Source organism: Monomorium pharaonis, chromosome 1 (genome assembly GCF_013373865.1).
Source record: "Monomorium pharaonis isolate MP-MQ-018 chromosome 1, ASM1337386v2, whole genome shotgun sequence".
Lineage (NCBI taxonomy): Eukaryota > Metazoa > Arthropoda > Insecta > Hymenoptera > Formicidae > Monomorium > Monomorium pharaonis.
Genome location: NC_050467.1, coordinates 17858987 through 17871820, shown reverse-complemented (window position 1 = coordinate 17871820; position 12834 = coordinate 17858987). Strand labels below are relative to the sequence as shown.

At 29.7% G+C, this 12834-nt stretch overlaps 1 protein-coding gene across 3 annotated transcripts; it reads left to right on the top strand.

Moving 5' to 3' along the window:
• The first annotated feature begins 323 nt into the window (after positions 1-323).
• LOC105839632 (farnesyl pyrophosphate synthase) lies at positions 324-5256 on the top strand. 3 transcript variants are annotated; one of them, XM_012686090.3, is made up of 7 exons: positions 324-401; positions 557-733; positions 2604-2744; positions 2954-3157; positions 3253-3417; positions 3501-3713; positions 3811-5256. In XM_012686090.3, the coding sequence occupies exons 1-7, from the start codon at positions 324-326 to the stop codon at positions 4018-4020; spliced, it is 1188 nt and encodes a 395-aa protein (XP_012541544.2). In that variant the 3' UTR covers positions 4021-5256. The 3 variants fall into 3 exon arrangements, with proteins under 3 accessions (XP_012541544.2, XP_012541545.2, XP_036147801.1); XM_012686091.3 differs by lacking the exon at positions 324-401 and adding an exon at positions 412-490 and having other exon boundaries at positions 3811-5255; XM_036291908.1 differs by lacking the exon at positions 324-401 and having other exon boundaries at positions 421-733; positions 3811-5255.
• Positions 5257-12834: the final 7578 nt, after the last annotated feature.

Genomic DNA, 12834 nt, shown 5'->3' with positions numbered 1-12834 from the left:
TATTTTTTATTTTTTATTTATTAAAAATTAAAAAAATTTTCTAAACTCAGGTGGGCAGTATTGGGTGACTGCATCAAGTGTTAAAATTGTATAGTAGTACTTATGTAATCCGTTTTATTTTTTAAAAATAAAAATATGAAAAATATAAATTATCGTTTCAATTAAAAAGAATCATTTAACAATTGCACATGATTATATTCATAATGTGTAAATCGCTTCTTTAATGATAAAAAATATACATATTCATACATATATTTTATTATTCAATTGATAATATAATATATTCAATGGATTGAATATATTATATGTATATATGTATATATATGGCATGTCGAAACAAAGAATTTATAATCTTCAGACTTTCCATGTCTTCTATTCCTTCTTCCCAGAAGCTGAAAAATGTAATCAAGCATATACATATAACAGAAAGTATAGAAAATATAAATTTAATAAGAACAGTTTTCAGATCGAAGCTCCGTGTTATTGAATGGTTGGCATGTAATTAACTATAATTGTATTCATAATTTAATTAAATAATTGTTGTTGATTGTTGAAGTTTTCGAACGTTGTATTGCAACGAAAAAGAATGGCTTCTTCCAAAACTCAAATAATGTGGATAACAATGGAGAAAGAAATTCAGGGGATGATGGAAGTGTGGCCGGATGTTGTTCGCGATATTACGGAAATGGTTACGAATTTAAACATTCCTGATATTGATAAATGGTTAGAAAAAGTAAGTAATTATTGATAAAACATACAATATTACACAATAATCAACTCAAGCAAAAAATAATTAAAATTTTTGTCATGATCTAATTAATTAATTCTAGAATAATATTTATATTATATTAGAATAAATTCTTTATAATAATTAAATATAAGTTACCTGTACCCAATATGACAATGTACCTAATTTGACCAATACCCATTTTCAAATAGTTACACAACAAATTTCACAGAAAGCGCTAATACATCGCTCAGGATAGAGATCTTATAATCAGAGTTGCGACAGTCCAGATCAAAAATGGCAGATACAAAGAGATAGCAATGTTTGCTTTATAAACGCATGCGTAGAAAAAACGAAATACGTAACACGCCAACACGACGAAATATAATAAAAATTTGAAAATAACGGGTTGTTAAACTCTTTTTTGCAATATTTATTTAAAGTTTTTCCAAAAGATCCAGTGCGTCGAGCCCAATGGATTAAGAACACAAAAGTTAACAATTAGACATCAACGGACAACACACATTATATGTGGGGTGAGATTAAATGTATTTGTTTCATTTGAATTTATTGCATTAGTTCAAAAGTGCAGCGAAAACGAACATGCTTATTTTCGGAGAATGTACGAAACTTTTCGAAATGTGCCGAATAGATCAGAGATGTTGAACTAATCAAAAGTTGGGATCCGATTGCGATCGGGATCGCAACTCTGATTTTAGGATCTCTATCTTACGAAGTCAATACGATATATTTATGTCAGTTAACTAGAAATAATCTGTTTTCTATAGCTTGTAATTGCACTTTATTGAAATTATGTTTTTCCGAATATAAAATTTTAGAGGTAAGTTATTGCTTCGTATACACTTATCATATAACAATTATTAATATCTGCAATTTATATTATTGTAGTTCTTTATTTATGCTTTTCAATACTATAAATATAGTGTTGAACAAGACGTTTAAATAAAAATGTGAAGTAAATACTTCACGTTTTTATTTAAACGTCTTGTTTATAATTAAACAAAAAAACTTCTTTTGTATTGTAAAATTATTATGGCCAGGTACTATCTTACTACTATCTTATCAATATACCTAAAAATTATCAATATACCTAAAAAATCAAGATTTTATTTCTATATTTAGTGCTTAACTTTATAGTATTCGTTGAAGCTTTTCAAAAGGTAAAAATTAAGATAACGCCCCTTGTATTAAATGAATACATTTTAATTATTTAATAAATAACTACATGTGTAATTTTTCTATAAGCGTCTTAATAAATGTTTAATTAAATATGTTGATTTTTTATTTAGTATTTTCTCAAAAATGTTTACAAAAAAGAGAAAAATATCTAACTGGGCCACATTAAGTATATACGTAATCAATATGGTCCAAGTGCTGTCCTTTTAAAAAATTTTTTATTATACTTATATAAATAATTGAAAATATTTTTATTTTTTTAGTTTCAGAAATATTTCCTACTTTAAATCTAAATCTTATTTTTCAATTTCATATTCATCAAAAATTAGAAAAATTACCAAAGCTTAGGTGGGGCATATTGGATACAGGTACTTTAACATAAAATAATTTAATTTAAAATAAACTATAAACAGTTTATATAAAATTTGAAATAAGATTTTGAAAGCAATAACGTAAAAGTTTGTCGAAACAAATTATTAAAAAAATGTTAAGAAATCTAAAAGAAAAGTAAATAAGAATAGTGATATTCTATTTTAAAAAATGCCAAATACTTTAATAGCACAAAAATACATATATAATGTTTGAATAAAATAAAAAGCAACAACATATATGTTAATCAGAGATTTACATGTTAATGTTTTTGCAAATATAGATGTTAATATATTTTTGTATAATACAGGTATTACAGTATAATGTTCTAAAAACAAAGAAAGTTATTTGCTTATCATTGGTCTATGCTTATAAATTGTTAGTACCTAAGGAACAACTAACAGAAGATAATATTCGCTTAGTACGAATTTTAGCATGGTGTATAGAAATGGTGCGTAATTCTATTCTTCTTTCCATAACTTGTGATACCTTTTATAAACAAATTTGGTTTAATTAAACATGAGATAATATAATTTATACATATTTAAGACGAAGGTAATATACTGTATAATGGCAGCAACTTTAATAGAATACATAAAATATTACGAGTATGAATTATATTGAATTATGAAATATATTGTTACATTTATTGCTACACAGACATTAGTCTATTTAACGTTAATCGACGATATCATGGATCAATCGTCATTTCGTCGAGGCCAACCATGTTGGTATCGGTACAATAATAACGGTTTAATGGCAATCAATGATGGTTTCTTATTAGAGAGCGCCATGTATTATATAATTAAAAAACATTTTAAAAGAAAAGAATGTTATATTAATTTAGTGGAAACTTTCCAAGATGTAAGTAAATATTATATAATATTGTATCTTAAATATTAGTTTGTCCTTCTCGGTTTTTTTTAATCAAACTATTATTTACGAAAATATTTTTACAGATTAATTTTAAGTTACAACTATCTCAGTGTTTAGATATGTACGCATGCAACAAGAAACTTAACGACTTAGTAAATCTAGATCTATTTACAATGAATCGATATAGGTCACTTGCCATATACAAAGGATGTTTGATGATTGCACCAATACGCATAGCAATGCATTTTGTAAGTTTACCTGATTTCTTTTTACATAAATAAAATTGTTTATCTTTGATGACAATAATGCACTGTGATGGTATTTGATGTAGGCTGGAATAAAAGATCCAGAAATGTTCAATGAATCAGAAACCATCTTGTTAGACATGGGGTACTTAATACAAGTTCAAGACGATTATTTAGCGTGCTATGGGAATTATGAAACTTTTCTAAAAATAAGTACTGATATAGAAGAAGGAAAATGTACGTGGGTAAATGTTACGGCTCTTCAACACTTCACTCCAGAACAGCGTAAATGTTTAGAAGTAAATACTATTGATTATATGATTTTTGTTAAATGTTTTCGTCAAACATTGTCATATTAATTTATTTTCTTATTTTTTTCTTTTTTTCTTCACACAGGAATGTTACGGAGTTTCGGATTCAGAGAAAGTGGGACGCGTGAAACAGCTCTTCACTGATATAGATTTGCCGAACATTTATTTTTCATACGAAAAAAAGGTATATAATCGAATAAATAAACGAATACAGCAAATATCATCTGGACTTCCACGCAATTATTTCTTTGATTTATTAGAAAAGCTTTATCGCAGGGAAGAATGTTATTTTTAATTGTCAATTCAAAAACATATATTTTTTAAGTGAAGGATCCAACATAAATTATTTAGGGTGGAATAGTCTATTTTCTTATATTCACACAAGTAAAAAATCTTTATTTTGATAAAAGCTCGCAGGAAATGATAAATATTTTGCGGTTCTCTATATGTCTGCAATGATACACAATAACATACGCCATCATAGAAGAACATTTTTGGATTTAATACATATCCGAATCTTTTAATTTATTTTCTTGTTTCTTTTTGCAAATAACGGTACATGTTAATGTTCCTTTATCACTATAGTATTTTATCGTAATGCTTATATCGTAATAAGTTGCGTTTAATTTGGTGTTTATTTGTTTGTAAGCATTATTTGTCATTGTTATTTGTTATTTGTCCTTGTTTAATTTTGGTATACAGAAAAAATTTTATATCAAATATTACTATCTATAATAGTAACTACAGATTGTAAGATAAAATTTTAGAGAATTAAAAGCCATGTGTAGTGTGGCAATTTAATAAAAACAATAAAAATTTTAATAATTTCTTTCTTGGTCCGCGCTTACTATTTATTATAATAATTTGTACTATTAAATGTTTTTTGTGTAAGTTTTGATAAAAAATAAAGTTATGCTTAAAACTTACTTGTATTTTAATTTATCACATAGTAATAATACTATACCATTTAATAATATTAAAGTCTACTAAAAATAGAATAGTTTGATAAAGTTGTTTTTATCAGCATGTGTTTACGGTAAAAAATAAAATATGTGGCTCAGTTCGTATCGTAGCTGTGACTAGTATCAGTTTTACATAATTCAACATTGTATAATATGTATACACGGACAAAGTGTAAAAACTGTGCAATAGTACTTATGTGGTCAGTTTTTGATTTTTATTTAAATAAAAGACTCGATTATATCACCTTAAACAAAAGGTAAAAATAAAAGTTTAATAACACAAATACAAACTAAAAAGTGGTATAGTAGTTTTTGTATCACTCACCCGCAAAAAAACCAGCCACCTAATTTTTCTCAAACTTTTTATTTTGTTTTAATAGCGACAATTCCGCCAAAAATTATCGTATCAAGATGAATCAAAGTTCAAATGAAAGCTTAAACTTTTCTCTTGAAAACCATATAAACTGTAATTGAGTTACAGCAAACGTTTTACAAAATGGCGGACATCGAAGACAGTGCTTAAAAAAAAGGGTAAAAGATTTTTTTAATCTTTAATCGCTATTAAAAAATATTTAAAAATTTAAAAAAAAATTAAATAGTAATAAAATAGTTTTTTTTACGGGTGAGTATATAATACTATTTCGTATTTTAGAATGATTTGTTTTTTCAAAAATAGCGTCTGAGGAAGTGGTATCCTCAAGACAGCATACGGTCAAAGAGTTTGTGTTACATTTGACGATTTATACATTTTACTTTGATCATATTGTTTTGCAGACTTTACTTAAAGTTTTTTAACAGTCAAGCTTTTTCTTGTCATTAATCTGAAAACGATACAATGCGGCACTACCTAATACTTGGCCATTTAAGCTTTTTCTCATTGTTAATGAATACGAAATTGAAAAATAAGGGTAAGATTTATACTAGGAAGTATTCCTGAAATCTAAAAAAAGTATATAAAGTACTTTTAATTAGTTATATAAGTATACTAAAGATTTGAAGAAAAGGATAGCACTTGTACTATATCGATTATCCAATGTGGCCTAGTTATATATTTCTCTATTTTTTGTTAATATTTTTGAAAAATATGTAAAATAAAAAATTAATGTGTTTAATTAAGCATTTATTAACATACTTATGGAAAAAATTACACATACTGCTATTTATTAAATATAGGTATACAATTTTGCTTCCGCCGTTTTTTTTTTTTTTTTTTTTTTTTTTGAAATTTGAGGCTTTATTGTGAAAAACTGGTTATACATTCACGATTCAAATTAGTGTCCATCGCTGGCCACTACTTTCTCCCATCTCTCTGACAGCATACGAATTCCGCGTCGAAAAAACTGATCATCTTTTGACACGATCCACGAATCGATCCAATTTTTCACTTTTTCGTAAGAACGGAAGTGCTGGTCAGTCAGGCCGTATTTCATTCATCGAAACAAGTGATAGTCAGAGAGAGCAATGTCTGGAGAATACGGCGCGAGTGGGATAGGACTTCCCATTTCAACGTTTCCAAGTATGTTCTGACGGGCTTTGCGACATAGGATCGAGCATTGTCATGTTGCAAAATCACTTTATCGTGTCTATCGTTGTATTACGGCCGTTTGTCTTTCAGTGCTCGGCTCAAATGCATTAATTGCTTTCGATATCGATCGCCTGTGATTGTTTCAGTTGATTTTAGTAGCTCATAATGCACTACGCCGAGCTGGTCCCACCAAATACAGAGCATGACAGAGCTCAACTTAAATTTTTTCTAAAATTAATGTCCCATCATATAGAATTGATTGGCACATGGTTCAATTTGAAATTCGAGTGGGAAAAAATGAGCGAAATTTGAGGCGACTTTTTTGAATGTGATCTTTGTAAATGTATGAAAAGAATTGTATTAATAGAACAAATTGTTTCGGGAACAAAGGAAAGTTAAAAATGTTTTTTCCATGATAACATATACTATTAGGTATCACTGATAAAGAGAATCGCTAAATATTTATTATTTTCTGCGTGCTTTAATCAAAACGAAGATTTCTTATTTGTGTTAACATAAGAAAATAGACTATTCCACCCTAAATAATATATATTGGACTCTTCCCTGAAAAAATACATGTTTCTAAATTGACAATTAAAAATAACATTCTTCCCTGCGATAAAACTTTTCTAATAAATCAAAGAAATAATTGCGTGAAAGTCCACATGATATTTGCTGTATTCGTTCATTTATTTGATTATATGTCTTTTTTTCATGTTTAGAATAAATATTCGGTAAATCTAGATCAGTGAAGAGCTGTTTCACGTGTCTTATTTTCCCTGGATCTGAAACTCCGTAGCATTCCTGTGTGGAGAAAAAAAAATAAAAAGATAAATTAATATGACAATATTTGACGAAAACATTTAATTATACGAAAATTATATAATTAATAGTATTTACATCTAAAATTTTACGCTGTTCTGGAGTAACGTGTTGAAGAGCCGTAACAACTACCCACATACATTTTCCTTCTTTTATATCAGTACTTATTTTTAGTATATCTTTATAATTCCCAAAGCAGCCTAAATAATCGTCTTGAACTTGTATTAAATACCCAATGTCTAACGAGATGTTTTTTGCTTCCTTGAACATCTCTGGATCTTTTATTCCAACCTGCATTGAATAACATCACAGTGCATTATTATCATTAAAGATGAAGAATTTTATTTATATGAGAAGAAATTAGATAAACTTACAAAATGCATAGCTGCGAATATTGGTGGAACTATGAAATGGGTTTTGTATGTGACAATTGAACTATATCGATTCATTGTAAATAGATCCAGATTCATTAAGTCATTAGACTTCTTGTTGAATTACTTATAATTGTGATAATCAGTGAATATTCACTGTCTTTCAATAATTTTTACATCAAAATTAGTATGTAGTCACTGCAAGATCAGTGTATTTATTTCACTGATTGATAACCAGTAAATGATTATATCATTGAAAGTCAGTGTATTTTCACTGATTTTGTCGAGCTTTTACTGATTGTGATTTAGAGAGACTGTTCATAGTTTATTTTACTTTAAATTATTTCATATTATATTTAATTATTCTAAGATCAATTAATTAAACCATGAAAAGAATTTTAATTATTTTTTATTTGAATTGATTATTGTGTAATATTGTATGTTTTATCAATAATGACTTATTTTTTCCAACTATTTATCAACATCAGGAATGTTCGTAGCCACTTTCGTAATATCGCGAACAACATCCGGCCACACTTCCATCATCCCTTGGATTTCTTTCTCCATTGTTATCCACATTGTTTGAGTTTTGGAAGAAGCCATTCTTTCTCGTTGCAATACAACGTTCGAAAACTTTAACAATGGATAACAATTATTTAATTAAATTATGAATAAAATTATAGTTAATTACATGCCAACTATTTAATAACACGGAGCTTTGAACTGAAAACTGTTTATTAAATTTATATTTTCTGTACTTTCTGTTATATGTACTATATGCTTGATTACATTTTTCAGCTTCTGGGAAGAAGGAATGGAAGACATGGAAAGTCTGAAGATTGTTCAATTCTTTGTTTCGACATGCCATATATATACATACATACATATAATATATTTAATCCATTGAAGATATATATGTTGTCACGATGTCTTTCATGTTCCGTCGCGCGGAACTGCGACGCGGATCAAAAACGGTACAAAAGGGGAGGCAGGATGCACGTTTCCTCCGATGCCTCTCTTTTTATCGCTGAGCGATCCGCGGGAATTGTCGTCAAGGGTTGGGCGCCAAACGCGCACTTCCGTCGCGTCGAATCACCAAGCGATTACGCGAAAGTAGCTCCAAGATCCCGCTTCACGCTAGCGCGGAGTAACTACTCTGCCGCTCTGATTTCGGTAGAGGGGCGGGGCGATATGCCGCAGGCGAACGCTCGCTCACACGAGACGAAAGACAGAATCAATTCACGCTTCTTTTACAAAACAGATTGATAGAACGTTTTTATTCGAACGAAATAAAATAACAAAAGAGTTAATAATACTAAAGCAAAGAAACGTAGCGGAAATGTCGCATAACGCGCGAGTTAACAGAGTTTAAGAAAAAGTAACGAAAAATGCTCAAGATCAGAGAATAATTTGAATATTACAGAATTGCTCAAAAGGCGCGAAAGAAACAGCAAGGGACGCCAATTCCCTTCACGACCTATAAAAAGGTCCCTCAGCGAAAAAACTCACACTGGTTTTCTCATCCCTCTGAGTCCTTGCCAAGGCTCTCGCTCGACACGGTACGCTGTCCCGTGCTCTCGCCACGGGAAACTTCGAGGACGGCCGGGTTGCCGAAACGACGCAGATCACGGCTGGTGCGGAAGAGAGCGATCGAGACGCAAGGTGCTCGATCGCGAGTCGATGGCGAGTCCCCACGCAGGGGGTGCGTTACTCGGCTGCGCGTGGGGGTCAGCCAATAAGGGGTACGCGTTACGCGCCTCGCTATCAACGACCGATTTTCGCGAGGCGTCCTTCGCTTGCGGGGCCCTTAATCCTCCTCCCTTGCTGCAGCAGCGGCCCTCCGGTTCATCAAGTCTCGCCGGGGCCGATACGGGAGGGTCGTTATAGCTGGAGGGTCCTCCGTTGCTTGTTGGCCTTGTCGGCTTTTCCCCGTCGAGCTTTCTGCCGTGGCGCTTTTCCCGTGGCTTCCGCCGGGGTCTCTAGTCCCCACGGTTCTTTCCTCGTACTTTGGGCCTGTCCTCTATTTTCCTTCGCTCCGCTAAGGTTGAATTCCTGCCCGAAGTTTTTTGATATTGTCGACGAGCGAGGCGCCCGATACGTAAAATATAAAGAGGAATATAATTAGCAAGCGTAAATAATATCGCTAATGTGGCCCGCCGAGGATCGCGATACGCTCCCCGCACCTCCCGGTCGTTCTCGCTGGCGCGAGCTCGGGCCTTGTGATGGCGGAGGGATGCTGCGACGCCGCATCGAAACTGCAACGTCACAATGTATGCATATGTATATTTTTTATCATCAAAGAAGCGATTTATTATTTTTTATAAATATTTTTAGAGAAATGCGAAATAAAAGATTAACATGTTCAATTAAGCTTTTATTAACATACTTACGGAAAAAGTTACACATACAGCTATTTATTAAATATAAAACTGTTTTTTTACAAAGGACTTTATCTTAACTTTTACTTATCAAAAAGTTTTGACTAAATGGAGGAAGACAAAAAATGCTAATCAAAAAGATATATTGTGTTTTCATTATAGTGTTTTTGGCCATAATGGATTCACAATACAATAAGTTCTCTTTCTTTAATTATAAACAAGATATTTTAACAAAAATATAAAGTAAATATAGTATTAAAAAGCATAAATAAAGAGCAAAAATAATATAAATTGCAGATATTTACAATTACATGATACAGTTACATGATAGTTATACAAAACAAAACATTACCTCTGAGATTACACGTTCAAAAAAGCACAATTTGAATAAAGTGTGATTATAAGTTATAGATAGCAGATATTAAACAGTCAACTGGCAAAAAATATATCGTATTCTTGACTTCTTGAGCGATATATTAGCGTTATCTGTGAAATTCGTTGTGTAACTATTTGGGAGTGGAAGGAGAAAGTCAGCCAAATTAGATAACCAGTAAACATCGATATCTTGTAGAAATCGAAAAGACATCTTATTCAAGATGTCTTCAAGACATTTCTAAAAGATATCTAAGAAGATTTTGTTAAAGATATCTTCATAGAATTTCTAAAAGATATCTAAAAGACATCTTAAAAGATGTCTTAAAAATTTTTGAATTAGACATGTCAAAGGTATCTAAATGAAAGATCTATACAAGATATCTTCCCAGACAGCAAGGAAGACATCTTATAGTAGCTTTTTATGTATTACATAAATTTTTATGAGTTCCTCAATTTTCCAAAAGAGATGTTAAGGTGCTCATATTGTGATCTTATGCGCCTAAATGAACACTTTGTGAGCTGGTCATAATGAGTTTTTTAAGAATATAACGTATTCGTTTCTTTATTTTTGTAGATAACGCTTTTAACTTTTTTAATTTGAAATTTTAATTTTACCTTATTTAAAAAATAATTATTTTTTAAACAAGGTAAAATTAAAATTTTAAATTAAAAAAGTTAAAAGTGTTATCTACAAAAATAAAGGAACAAATACGTTGCCTTATTTAAAAAATAATTATTTTTAAAAATTAAAAACGCTAAAAATTAAAAAAGCTAAGTGTTATCTACAAAAATAAAGAAACAAATACGTTGTTTTATTTAAAAAATAATTATTTTTTAAATAAAGCAAGGTATTTGTTTCTTTATTTTTGTAGATAACACTTAGCTTTTTTAATTTTAAATTTTAATTTTTAACTTTAACTAGATATTTTTGAAACATATAAACTTTAACTTGTTTTCCAAAGTTTAAAAAATTTATTTATGTAAAAGAAAAAATTATAAAAGAGACAATTATTAAAAAACCAATACTTGCCCATTTAATAAGCATTTAAAAAGTATATAAAGTACTTTCAATTAGTTACATAAGTATACTAAAGATTTGAAGAAAAGGATAGCTCTTGTGCCATATCGATTATCCAATGTGGCTTAGTTATATATTTCCCTATTTTTGTTAATATTTTTGTTAATATGTGAAATAAAAAATTAATGTGTTTAATTAAGCATTTATTAACATACTTACGGAAAAAATTACACATACTACTATTTATTAAACTATTATTTATAAATCTGTTTATTTAACTACAAAAAATATTATCTTAACTTTTACTTGTCAAAAAGTTTCAACTAACTGAGAGGAGAAAGACAAGAAATGCTAATCAAAAGTTAAACACTAAATAAAGAAACGGAATCTTAACTTCTGTATATTAATAAAGTATATTGTGTTTCCAGTAGTGTCCCTGGTTATAATAGATTCACAATGAGTTTTTTTTCTTTAATTACAAACAAGATATTTTAATCAAAATGTACAGTAAATATAGTGTTGAAAAGCATAAATAAAGAGTTAAAATAATATAAATTACCGATATTTATAATTGTTACGTGATAATAATACAAAGCAAAACCTCACCTCTGAAATTTTAGATTAAAAAAAAAACACAATGTGAATAAAGTGTGATTACAAGCTTGGGAAAGCAGATGATAGTTGCGTTCAACGGAAAATGTAGCGGTGGAACCGTAAGATTTTCTGCTGAACGCCACGTAGCGGCTTAAAGGGTTCTTACACAATACCAGGCAATAGGCAGTAGGAACAAGGAATAATGAAAGAAAGAAAAAGAGAACAGAATCCTTTCTCTCTTTCTCTTTTTCATTATTTCTGCTTTTATTGCCTATTGCTTGGCAGTGTGCAAGGGGCCTTATGCTCTTATAACATATTTGCTGAGCAGTATCTAATTTTTTCCATTATACTAATCTTACAGGTTTTAAATACGCATTATGGTCGGCGCTGCTATCTTTCTCCTCATACATACTTGTCTCATAAATGTGTGGATATAAATAAAATTTAGTGTATTATTACATTGCGACTGTATTGTGCAATAAGCCAAAATATTGAAATTCCCGTAATGGCTGTCGATGGTTTGCAAAATTAAAATTAAGATTAAATGTGCTATAATATGATGGTATACGTATCTACAAAATATTTTGTATAAAAATTATTTTTACAAAAATTGTCATAATACAACTTAATTTCTTGTTGTAACAATTGTGTTTTATGTTCTCTGGATCCGAAACTCTATAATATTCCTGTTTGAAGAAAAAAAGAAAGAATAAGAGATTAATGCAATAGTATTTGATAAAAAACATATTTAATCAATAATATTCTAAAGTTTTACGCCGTTCTGGAGTGAAATGCTACAACAACTATATACATTTCCCTTGTTTATCATTACTTTGTCCATAAATAAATATAAAATGTGCTTTTTGTCGCCATGTGGTATATAAAAATAAATTAATAAACTTTTTCCAAATTGACTAACTGGCAATCCGTTTATTAGATACACAACGTTTCGACCATTGATTTTGGTCCTCTTCAGTCGTCTCACTGACTCGTTACTTGGTTGACGTGATTAACATGTTTTTGCATATTATAATATAATTTCTGCGCAATACAATATACATGAT